Below are 12,898 nucleotides of genomic sequence, written 5' to 3'. Positions count from 1 at the left end.
ATTTTAATCCCTTTGTCTCGCCTTTATTCACTGTCAGATTGAATATGTTGATAATCCAGATTGCACTTCACATTGAATGCAAACTGTGTTGAGCCATTTGCACTCTACAACTGACTGAACAGATTTGAGTTTGAGTTTCATACTTGACGAGTAGAATTACAATTCAAATGGTTCTACTGAATAGGGCCTGAAATTTAAGGTGTGCCAGCCTGTAGACTATTTAAAAATAGATTTAAATGATAAATTTATTCAATGCATGTTTTGAAAATTTGTGGTAGATGTGTGTGTATATTTTATTTATATATTTTTAAAAAGTGCATAAACAAAAATGATGTATGTTAAAAGATAGTGATGTAATCCCATCACAAAGCAACCGCAAAATAGATACTGTTTATTATGGTTGGAGGCAGTGAGTGGGAATGAAAGGATCCTTTTCTGGTTGGTTGCCAATGACTAGTGGTGTTCCACAGGGGCCAGTGTTAGGACTGCTTTTTATGTTGTGCATCAATGGTTTAGATCAGTGATTCTCAACCATTTTTGGCCACGGCCCCCTTAGGAGCTCTTCTTAGATTCCCCCTTTCAAGTGACTTGGGAAACTCAGGTATGGTTAGTCGCCAAATTACCGTGAAAATTTACAATTTCAATTGAGATTTAGCAAATGACATAGTGTAGTGATGTACTACATACAGAGCTAGAAACAACGACAGGCAGTCAGTAAGTCGTTTTGAGACTAGTTTATTCAAACTTCGTGGTGCTGGCTTTTAATCCCTAGCCCCCGCCCTCCCCGGGCAGAAATGACGTCAGAGGTGTATTACCAAAGACTCTCTCTGTGCGTTGGCTATTTGTGAGCCAGTTCGCCTGCGCAGAAAGTGGGTCGCCACATAACCCCCCCCCCCCAGAACCGGCAATACACCCCCCAATGTCCACAATCTGGATCAGCCTCTGTTTGGGAGGTCTGCCTCTGCGCCGCGGTGCCTGAACCTCGACCAGCTGCACCAAGTCCACATGGGCTGGTTTGAGTCGGCCCACCGTGAAAACCTCTTTACCCCCAATGTCCAGAACGTACGTGGACCCGTTGTTGTTGATCTCCTTGAAAGGCCCCTCGTACGGCCGCTATAGCAGTGCCGGGTGTGCGCCCCTTCGTACAAACACAAACTTACAGTTCTGCAGGTCTTTGGGTACGTAGGTCGGGGTCTGTCCATGCTGTGAAGTCGGTATGGGGGCCAGGTTGCCGAGCCTTTCGCGTAGTCTGTCCAGCACTGCTGCGGGTTCTTCCTCTTGCCCCCTTGGGGCTGATATGAACTCTCCTGGGATGACCAGGGGTGCGCCGTACACCAACTCGGCCAACGAGGTGTGCAGAATCTCTTTGGGTACTGTGCGAATTCCAAGCAGGACCCAGGGAAGCTCGTCCACCCAGTAAGGTCCATGAGAGCCGACTTCCAAGTGACGGTGGAACCGTTCCACTAGTCTGTTCGACTGTGGGTGGTAGGCAGTTGTGTGGTGTAGCTGCATTCCCAACAGGCTGGCCACAGCTGACCACAGGCTGGAGCTGAACTGGGCGCCTCTGTCGGAGGTAATGTGGGCCGGTACCCCAAAGCGTGCTACCCAGGTTGCAATCAGCGCTCGGGCGTAGGAATCGGCAGATGTGTCAGTGAGTGGGACCGCCTCTGGCCATCTCTTGAACCGGTCTACCATAGTTAGGAGGTACCGCACTCCTTGTGACACTGGTAGGGGCCCCACGATATCCACATGAATGTGGTCGAACCTCCGGCGGATGGGTTCGAACTGCTGCGGTGGGGCTTTAGTGTGCTGCTGCACCTTGGCTGTTTGGCACTGCGTGCACGTTCTGGCCCTTTCGCTGACCTGTTTGCAAAGTCTGTGCCATGCAAACTTGCTGGAGACCAGCCGGACAGTCGTCCTGATAGATGGGTGCGCCAAGCTGTGTATGGAGTTGAAAACTCGCCGCTGCCAGGCTGCCGGGACGATGGGGCGAGGTTGGCCAGTAGCCACGTCACACAGGAGGGTCCTCTCACCTGGGCCTACGAGGAAGTCTTGCAGCTGCAAACCCGAGACTGCGGTCCTGTAGCTGGGCATCTTGTCGTCTGCCTGCTGGGCCTCCGCCAGTGCTGCATAGTCCACCCCCAGGGACAGGGCCCGGATAGCTGGTCTGGAGAGTGCGTCCGCCATGACGTTGTCCTTTCCCGAGACATGCCGGATGTCCGTCGTGTATTCGGAGATGTAGGATAGATGTCGCTGCTGGCGAGCCGAACAGGGATCGGACACCTTCGTGAACGCCAAGGTCAACGGTTTGTGGTCCGTGAACGCGGTGAACGGCCTGCCTTCCAAGAAGTACCTGAAATGCCAGATTGCCAGATACAGTGCCAAAAGCTCCCGGTCGAAGGCACTGTACTTGAGTTCGGGTGGTCATAGGTGCTTGCTGAAGAACACCAGGGGTTGCCAGCGCCCCTCGATGAGTTGCTCCAGCACCCCACCAACTGCTGTGTCGGATGCGTCCACTGAGGGCAGTCGGAACGTCCGTCTGGGGTGCACCAGCATCACAGCATTTGCCAAGGCTTCCTTGGCTTTAACAAAAGCGGCTGCGGCCTCATCGTCCCAAGTAATGTCCTTGCCTTTACCCGACATCAGGGTGTACAAAGGGCACATGATACGGGCTGCTGAGGGGAGGAAACGGTGGTAGAAGTTCACCATACCAACGAACTCCTGCAGGCCTTTGACTGTGTTGGGCCGGGCAAAGTGGTGGATCGCGTCTACCTTCGCGGGCAGGGGTGTTGCCCCATTTTTGGTAATCCTGTGGCCCAGGAAGTCAATGGTGTCGAGACCGAACTGGCATTTGGCCGGGTTGATCGTGAGGCCGAGATCACTCAGGCGGGAGTAGAGCTGGCAGAGGTGGGACAGATGCTCCTGACGACTACTACTGGCTATGAGGATGTCGTCCAAATAGATGAACGCAAAGTCCAGGTCGCGTCCCACTGCATTCATTAGTTGCTGGAACGTCTGTGAGGCATTCTTCAGGCCGAACGGCATTCGGAGGAATTCGAACAGGCCGAGCGGGATGATGAGTGCTGTTTTGGGGATGTCTTCAGGGTGTACTGGGATTTGATGGTATCCCCGGACGAGATCTACTTTAGAAAAGATTCTTGCCCCGTGCAGGTTTGCTGCAAAGTCCTGTATGTGCGGCACGGGGTAGCGGTCTGGAGTTGTAGCCTCATTCAGTCTGCGGTAGTCACCGCATAGTCTCCAGCCCCCGGCTGCTTTGGGCACCATGTGCGGTGGGGGGGCCCCATAGGCTGTTGGACCTCCATACAATCCCCAATTCCTCCATCCTCTTGAACTCCTCCTTCGCCAGGTGGAGCTTTTCCGGGGGAAGCCTTCATGCGCAGGCGTGGAGGGGTGGTCCCTGGGTCAGGATGTGGTGCTGTACTCCGTGTCTGGGCATGGCTGCCGTGAACTGCAGTGCCAGAATCGATGGAAAGTCCACCAGGATTCTGGTGAATTCTTTGTCCGACAGCATGATGGAGTCCAGGTGTGGGGCCGGCAACTTGGCTTCACCCAGGGAGAACGTCTGGAAAGTCTCAGCATGTACCAGTCTTTTCCCTTGCAAGTCGACCAGCAGGCTGTAAGCTTGCAAGAAGTCCGCCCCCAGGAATGGTTGGGCCACGGCGGCCAGTGTGAAGTCCCACGTGAACCGGCTAGTGCCGAACTGCAGCTGCACTGTGCGGGTGCTGTACGTCCGTATCGTGATACCGTTTGTGGCCCTCAGGGTGGGTCCTCGCTTCCTGTTGCGAGTGTCGTACCCCGTTGGGGGTAAGACGCTGATTTCCGCTCCGGTGTCGACCAAGGAGCGGCGTCCCAACTGCTTGTCCCAGACGTACAAGAGGCTCTCCTGGTGGCCAGTCGGCATAGCCATTAGCAGCAGCTGGCCCTGGCCCTTGCAGGGCGGGCGACAACGGCAGGCTTCTGTGCCCCACCGCTGGTGGTAGAAACACCACTGTTCACTGGCCTCCTCACTCCTGCCTCTGGGTTGTGTGAGCCCCCTTGCGGGGCCTGGTCTGGTCTGCTCTTGGGCGCGTGGCTTGGTAATCTGACCGACGGACGCCACGCTCTCCCTCTTGGCTTTCCACAGCACGTCTGCCCGGGCCGCCACCTTCCGGGGGTCACTGAAATTTGCGTTGGCCAGCAGCAGATGTATGTCCCCGGGCAGTTGCTCTAGGAACGCTTGCTCGAACATGAGGCAGGGCTTGTGTCCGTCAGGCAGGGCCAGCATCTTGTTCATTAATGCTGATGGCAGCCTGTCTCCCAAACCGTCCAGGTGCAGCAGGCAGGCACCTCGCTTATGCCGTGGGAGGCCAAAGGTCCCAATGACCAGCGCCTTGAATGCTTCATATTTGCCTTCTTCCGGGGGCAACTGTATGAAATCCACGATCTGGGCGGCTGTCTCCTGGTCAAGGGAGCTCACCACGTAGTAGTAATGCGTGGAATCAGAAGATATCTGCCGAATCTGGAACTGGGCTTCTGCTTGGCTAAACCACATGCGTGGTCGCAGCGTCCAGAAAATCGTCAGTTTTTGCGAAACTGCATGAACAGATGAAGAGTCGGTCATCTTAGGTCCAAATCCTGTTTGGACCGTCGGGGTCATCAATGTAGCGATGTACTACATACAGAGCTAGAAACAATGACCACGCATCGAGACTAGTCGTTTCGAGACTAGAGAAATGATGTCAGAGGTGCATTACAAAAGACTCTCCCCGCGCGCAGGCTATTTGTGAGCCGGTTCGCTTGCGCAGAAAGTGGGTCGCCACAATAGTATAAATGCACAATAAAACAATATTTCAATTCTCCTTGTTATATGCGTTTGCTAAAAACTACCAAAAATGAAAAAAAAATTAAAAAATGATTTTGCTATTTTTTTCTAGCTTAATTGACAATATTGGCTGGGAAATGGTTTAGGAAGGCTGCCTAAACGTGTTTGACTTGGGAGTCAGTGCGTGAAATACAGATACATTACTGACAAAAAATGCTGTAACCTGGAGCCAGGGATTTTTTTTTAGTGACTTCATATGCAGTAATAAACACTTTTCACAACCTACATTAACACATAATATATCCAAACACACATACTTTAAAGTTACTAGGCTAAAAAAAAGGCCTAGCAAGACACGCGGATCTTTGGAGAATGAAGTATGGTGATAGTGGATGCAAGAAGCCTTGATTAAATATGTTGACCCGGTGCAGTCTGATTCGCGACTGACTCTGAAGTGAGGCTGTGTGGGTGGAACTTAAGCAATGAATTTACCTGGTGTGCCGAATTCAAATAGTGTGTTGGAAAGAAATTATAAATAGGAGGGAAATTATTGACATCAATGAAGGCTGCTGCTTGGGTATTTCATCGGTTCAGTTACCAGGGCCCCCATAAGCCCTTGGGGCTCCTCTTCTCACAGTTTTCCCTTCAAATGTGCCAGTGCCCCCAAGGAGGCCATATGGCCCCCATTGAGAATGACTGATTTAGATGATGGAATAGATGTCTTTGTTGCTAAGTTTGCAGATGATACGAAGATTGGTGGAGGGGCAGGTCATGTTGAGGAAGCAGGAAGGCTGCAGAAAGACAGATTCGGAGAACAGGCAAGAAAGTGGCAAATGAAATGAGATGTTGGAAAATGCATGGTCATGCACTTTGGTAGTAGAACTAAATGTGCAGATTATTTTCTTAACGGGGAGAAAATCCAAAAATCTGAGATGCAGAGGGACTTGGGAGTCCTTGTGTAGAACACCCTGAAGGTTAACTTGTAGGTTGAGTCGGTGGTGAGGAAGGCAAATGCCATGTTAGCATTCATTTCAAGAGGTCTAAAATACAAGAGCAAGGATGCTGAGGCTTTATAAGGCACTGGTGAGGCCTCACCTTGAGTATTGTGAACAGTTTTGGTCCTTATCTAAGAAAAGGAGAGGTTTCAGAAGGAGGTTCACAAGAATGAATCCAGGAATGAGAGGGTAGGAGAATGAGTGGTGTTTTCATTTAAACCTTTCAAATGTTGAAAGACCTGGACAGAGTAGAGGGCAGGTCATTGTGTGTATTTAAGGTGGAGATTGTTAGGTTTTTGATTGGCCACAGCATCAAATGTCATGGGGGAGAAGGCCAGGGAGTGGGGCTGAGAAGGGGATCAGCCATGATTGAATGGTGGAGCAGACTCAGGGGCCAAATGGCCTAATTCTGCTCCTGTATCTTATGGTCTTATTGTCCTAATTCTGTTTTTCAGATTATCCACTGGACCTCCAGATTTAAAGTGCTGCTTATTACATCAAAAATTGCAGGTAAAATTGAGAATGTCACCATTGATGTTCATTGCTAAATTGCTATTGTAACTATATGTGCTGCGTCTGACTGTCGGTACTGTTTTTTTCACCTTGGCCCCAGATGAATGCTGTTTCATTTGACTGTATTCATGTGTATAGTTGAGTGACAATTAAACATGAACTTTAAACTAACTATATAATTCTCATATTTACTAGCAATTATCCAATGCAAATAAAAGAAAATGTTATTAAATTTTGTTTTGTCTTTTGGATGAATTGCATCCTTGCAATGAAAACATAAGAAATTAATTGTAGTAGAACTCAACCGAGATACCATTGTTTCTTTTAACTTGAAAATATAATCTTTCATAAGTTATAATTAAGAAAAACATTTTTTTTATATTTTTTCAATGTCATTAGTTTTAAAAGTACATTTTTTTAGAAAATGAACACCTGACCTATGGACACTGGTACATATAAACAAGTGTTTGAGAGACTGGCTACATAAATTTGACCATTGCTACAGGCATCTTCTGGGTGGGAACAGGGTATTTCCACTTGCCTTCCGTCCCTACCATTCCCAGTTGGGGGCTGGGTCAAGCCAAGCCAAGCAGAGCTGGAAGCACCGAGAAGAATTACTCGCCCAGTCACTGAGCCAGTGAGACTGGCTGGCAATCACGTCTCCCATTTCAGCTCTTAATGTGATCTTTCCCCTTCCCCCGACTCTCTCCCTCTCTCCATCCCATAGGGTGATGATGGTTGCTTTCAGTCAGTCAGTAGGATTTGATATGTGCCTCCTGGAGTGGCTGTACAGGCCGATCCTTGACAGGCACTGCTTACCACATACCTGGCAGGTGAGGCCTGAAGGGGCAGTAGGGGCAGAAGCTCTGTTGTGGTGCTTCCTGTGCCTTTCCTCTGTTGCCTCTATGAGCTTTTTCTCAGCAGCATCCACACCTTTTCTGATGGCGTTCCTCCACTATGAGCAATCTTGAGCCAGATCCTCCCATGTTGATGGGGCAATGTCAGCTTTCTTGAGGCTCCTGTGCAAGAACATCTTTGTACCATAGTCACTGGCCTCTTCGTTTTGGGGTACCACTGGACAGTTGGCCATATAAGATGTCTTTGAGCAGCTGAAATGGCTAACACGAGGGGGCTTAGTTTGAAGGTGCTTGGAAGTAAGTACAAGGGGGATGTCAGAGGTACGCTTTTCACACAGAGAGTCGTGGGTGCGTGGAATGCACTGCCAGTGAAGGTAGAAGAAGCGGATATAATAGGGTCTTTTATGAGACTCTTAGATAGGTACATGGAGCTTAGTAAAATAGAGGGCTATATGTTAAGGAAATTCTAGGCAGTTTCTTGAGTAGGTTACGTGATCGGCACAACATTGTGGGCTGAAAAGCCTGTAATGTGCTGTAGATTTCGATGGTCTATGTTCATTTTTCACTTATGTAAAATATGGGTTACAAATAGTTCTTAGGATCCAATCTCTCTTGCAACCCAAGGACTGCCTCTGTGATACTGTACTTTTTGCCAAAGTCAGTTTTAAATTCAGGATTTGTAGCAAATTCCAATTATTTATCTGAGCAGAACATTTCATTTGCAGTTGTTTAACAGCCATCTTATCTAACTGTTGCAATTGAATGTGAATAATTGGAACTGTATGAACTGTTCCAATTGAATGTGAGTAATTGGAACTGTATCAACTGTTCCAATTGAATGTGAATAATTGAAACTGTATCATATTCTACCTGAGATTTTAGGTTGCTATGGAAATAAAATACCAGATATAGAAACATAGAAAATCTACAGCATAATACAGGCCCTTCGGCCCACAAAGCTGTGCCGAACATGTCCTTACCTTAGAAATTACCTAGGGTTACCCATAGCCCTCTAGTTTTCTGAGCTCCATGTACCTGTCCAGGAGTCTGATAAAAGACCCTAACGTATTTGCCTCCACCACCGTCGCCGGCAGCCCATTCCAAGTACTCACCACTCCCTGCGTAAAGAAAACTTACCCCTGACATCTCCTCTGTACCTACTTCCAAGCATCTTAAAACAGTGTCCTCTCGTGCTAGCCATTCCAGCCCTGCGAAAAAGCCTCTGACTATCCACACAATCTTATTCACCTCTATCAGGTCACCTCTCATCCTCCATTGTTCCAAGGAAAAAAGGCCGAGTTCACTCAATCTGTTCTCATAAGGCATGCTCCCCAATCCTCGTAAATTTCCTCTGCACCCTTTCTATGGTTTCCACATCCTTCCTATAGTGAGGCGACCAGAACCTGAGCACAGTACTCCAAGTGGGGTCTGACCAGGGTCCTATATAGCTGCAACATTACCTCTCGGATCCTAAGTTCAATCCCATGGTTGATGAAGGCCAATGCACCATATGCCTTCTTAACCATAGAGTCAACCTGCATAGCAGTTTTGAGTGTCCTATGAACTCGGACCCCAAGATCCCTCTGATCCTCCACACTGCCAAGAGTCTTACCATTAATACTATATTCTGCCATCATATTTGACCTACCAAAATGAACCACTTACCACTTATCTCGTTTGAACTCCACCTACCACTTCTCAGCCCAGTTTTACATTCTATCAATGTCCCACTGTAACCTGTGACTGCCACAGTGGAGGGATGGGTTTCGTAAATTTGCTGATGACACTATCCACAACACCCTCAACCTTGGTGTCATCAGCAAATTTACTAATCCATCCCTCCACTTACTCATCCAGGTCATTTATAAAAATCACGAAGAGTAGGGGTCCCAGAACAGATCTCTGAGGCACACCACTGGTGACTGACCTCCATGCAGAATATGACCTGTCTACAACCACTCTTTGCCTTCTGTGGGCGGGCCACTTCTGGATCCACAAAGCAATGTACCCTTGGATCCCATGCCTCCTTACTTTCTCAATAAGCCTTGCATGGGGTACCTTATCAAATGCCTTGCTGAAATCCATATATGCTACATCTACTGCTCTGTTATCAGTGTGTTCAGTCACATCCTCAAAAAAATTATATCAGGCTCATAAGGCATGACTTCCCTTTGACAAAGCCATGCTGACTATTCCTAATCATATTATACCTCTCTAAATGTTCATAAATCCTGCCTCTCAGGATCTTCTCCATCAGCTTACCAACTACTGAAGACTCACTGGTCTATAATTTCCTGAGCAATCTTCACTCCCTTTCTTGAATAATGGAACAACATCCACAACCCTTCAATCCTCTGGAACCTCTCCCGTCCCTATTGATGATGCAAAGATCATCACCAGAGGCTCAGCAATCTCCTTCTTTGCCTCCCACAGTAGCCTGGGGTACATCTCATCCGGTCCGGTGACTTATCCAACTTGATAAGCAATCAATCTTGCAGTAAGGGAAATTGTTTGGAGGAAGAAAACAAGAAAAGAAACCACCAGAGAAATTATATGATGGATTCTGTAATCTGCATTTTTAAAAAAACTCATGGAGCTGCAGATGAAATTTGCTAGGATATGATGCATTTAATCTCTTGAGTACAAGTGGAGGGGGAGAAATAAAATAGACAATGTTATATCTTTTGTAAAAACTTTTTTTTTACTTTTAAGATGCTGAATTGTTGCATTGAGAGGAAAAGAGCAAGAGATGGTGGAAAGAAACAGATGTCAGAAAATGTTGTTGCTTCGGCAGAAAGGAAGCTGTCAAATAACACCAGCAAAGGGACAACAGAATGTATGGATAACAAAGATTTTGAGAAGGAAAGCAAAGAATCATCTCAACAGAAATCTTGGGACTCGTGGAGTGACAGTGAGGATGAGTTTTTTGAGTGTCTGAGTGACACAGAAGAGTTGAAGGAAAGTAGACAGGAGAGTGAAACAAAAGAAGGAATGACAAAAGGTGACAAAAATAATGAAGGAGCAAAGAAAGATGTTCAAAAGTACAAACCAGATGGACGCTTGCATCAGCATGGCAAACTGACACTTCTTCTCACGGGAGATCCACTTTATATTCCACTTACACAAGTAAAACTATTATCATCTTTCTTTTTAAACTGAATATACAGATGATATTGTGTATCAAGGCCCTTCATATTGGTCTGTAGATATATAACATCTTTGATCACTCCATGTATAAATTTTAACATCCACTGCTATGCTTGGCAGAAGGTCATTCATCTGATTCTAGATTTGGCTAATTTTGCTGATACCAGATGAGCTAATAGTTGAGACCCTGCATCAATAAAAGAACAGAGTGTGATTTCCACCCTTAATTCCCTGTATTTGTGTGGACAAGGTGCATGGATATGTTTTGACAGCAATGAAAATTTAATTGTGTGCAGCCAAAGATGGTGGGTATATGGAACGAACCTCCAGAGAAGTAGTAGAGGCAGGTTCCACGTTAAAATGCAATCCCATGTAAAAGATATTTAAACAGGGATGTGGCTAGGGAAGATTTAAAGGTATATGGGCAAATAAGAGTAGCCTAGGTAGGGACCTTGGTCAGCATTGTGCTGAAGGGTCTGCTTCTGGGTCATACATTGTGTATTCTTATATTCTGCTCTGTATGACTATGTTAAAAATAAATGAGAAATGAGAGTGGATATAGGACTGCTAGAAAATGAGGCAGAAGAAAGAAGAACGGGGAACAAGGAGATGGCTGATGAACTAAATGAGTATTTTGCGTCAGTCTTCACTGTGGAAGACACTAGCAGTATGTCTGATGTGTGTGAAGGAAGAGAAGTGAGAGCAGTTACAAGAGAGAATGTGCTCAAAAAGCTGAAAAACCTAAAGGCACATAAGTCACCCAAACCAGAGGTACTGCACCCTAGGGTTCTGAAAGAGATAGCCTTGGAGATTGTAGTAGCATTAGAAATGGAAATTTGCAAATGTTACTCCACTCTTTAAGAAAGGAGGAATGCAGCAGAAAGGACGTTATAGACCAGTTAGCCTTTACATCAGTGGTTGGGAAGATGTTGGAGTCAATTGTAAGGATGAGGTGATGGAGTACTTGGTGACACAGAACAAGATAATACAAAGTCAGTATGGTTTCCTTCAGGGAAAATCCTGCCTGACGAACCTGTTGGAATTCCTTGAGGAGATGACAATTAGGATAGATAAAGGGGATAAAGTAGATGTATATTTGGACTTTCAGAAGGCCTTTGACAAGGTGCCACATATGAGGCTACTTACCATGTTAAGAGCCCATGGTCTTACAGGAAAGTTACTAACATAGAGCATTGGCTGATTGGTAGGAGGCAATGAGTGGGAACAAAAGGATCCTTTTTTGGTTGGTTGCCAGTGACAGTTGGTGTTCCGCAGGGGTCTGTGTTGGGACCACTTTTTATGCTGTATATAACACAGATGATGGAATAGATAGCTCTGTTGCCAAGTTTGCAGATGATACGATGTGAGTGCTATTGCTATTACAAAGGAAAATGTGCTATACAAACTGAAAGGTGTTAGGTGGTAAGTCATCTAGATAGATGGACTACAGCCCAGAATCCTAAAAGAGGTTGTTGAAGAGATACCGTTTGCATTAATCATGATCTTTCAAGAATCACTTGATTCTGGCATGGTTCCAGAGGACTGGAAAATTGCAAAACTTACTTCACTCTTTAAGAAGCCAGGAAGACAGACAATATTATAAGACAGTAAGCCTAACCTCAATGTTTGGGAAAGTGTGGGACACCATTATTAAGGATGAGGTTTCGGGGTAACACAAAATGCTGGAGGAACTCAGCAGGCCAGGCAGCATTTATGGAAAAAGGGCACAGTCAGTGATTTGGGCCAGACCCTTCATCAGGACTGAGGGGAAAAAAAGCTGAGGAGTAGATTTAAAAGGTGAGGGAGGGGAGAGAGAAATACAAGGAGATTGATGAAACCTGAAGGGGGAGGGATGAAGTAAAGAGCTGGGAAGTTGATTGGTGAAAGAAATACAGGCTGGAGAAAGGGAAGTCTGATGGAAGAGGACAGAAGGCCATGGAAGAAAGGAAAGGGAGAAGGAGCACCAGAGGGAGGTGATGGGCAGGCAAGGAGATGAGAGAATTAAACAGGAATGGGGAATGGTGAAGGTTGAAGTGGGGGGGAGGAGTGGCAGTTACCGGAAGTTCAAGAAATTGATGTTCATGCCATCAAGTTGGAGGCCACCCAGACAGAATATAAGGTGTTGTTCCTCCAACCTAAGTGTGGCCTCCTCACAACAGTGGAGGAGGCCATGGATAGACATTTTGGAAGTCGAATTAAAATGGGTGGCCATTGGGAGATCCCACTTTTTCTGGCAGACGGAGCATAGGTGCTCAGTGAAGTGGTCTCCCAATCTATGTCAGGTCTCACTGATTTACAGGAGGCCATACCAGCAGCACCAGACACAGTATATAACCCCAACAGACTCACAGGTGAAATGTTGCCTCAGCTGGAATGACTGTTTGGGGCCCTGAATTCACCATGCACCTACGCTTCGTCCATCAGGAAAAGCGGGACCTCCCAGTGCCTACCCATTTTAATTCCACTTCTCATTTCCATTCCAATATCTGTGGCCTCCTCCACTGTCGTGATGAGACCACACTTAGGTTGGAGGAACAACACCTTCTATTCCGTCTGGATAGGAG

At 46.8% G+C, this 12,898-nt stretch overlaps 1 protein-coding gene across 1 annotated transcript in view; it reads left to right on the top strand.

Annotated features, from left to right (window-relative positions):
- Window positions 1-12,898, top strand: part of rab3gap1 (RAB3 GTPase activating protein subunit 1) — a gene marked incomplete at its 5' end in the record, with an annotated part of 120,748 nt that overhangs the window by 66,345 nt on the left and 41,505 nt on the right. Inside the window, 2 exons of the mRNA XM_073044527.1 lie at window positions 6,273-6,327; window positions 9,900-10,313. Coding sequence (XP_072900628.1) covers window positions 6,273-6,327; window positions 9,900-10,313 — 469 coding nt within the window. The remainder of the gene's footprint in view (window positions 1-6,272; window positions 6,328-9,899; window positions 10,314-12,898) is intronic.

The sequence above is a fragment of the Hemitrygon akajei genome, chromosome 5, assembly GCF_048418815.1.
Source record: "Hemitrygon akajei chromosome 5, sHemAka1.3, whole genome shotgun sequence".
Taxonomy (NCBI): domain Eukaryota; kingdom Metazoa; phylum Chordata; class Chondrichthyes; order Myliobatiformes; family Dasyatidae; genus Hemitrygon; species Hemitrygon akajei.
Note: the sequence above shows the minus strand (reverse complement) of the source record. Positions and strands in the feature narration are given on the sequence as shown.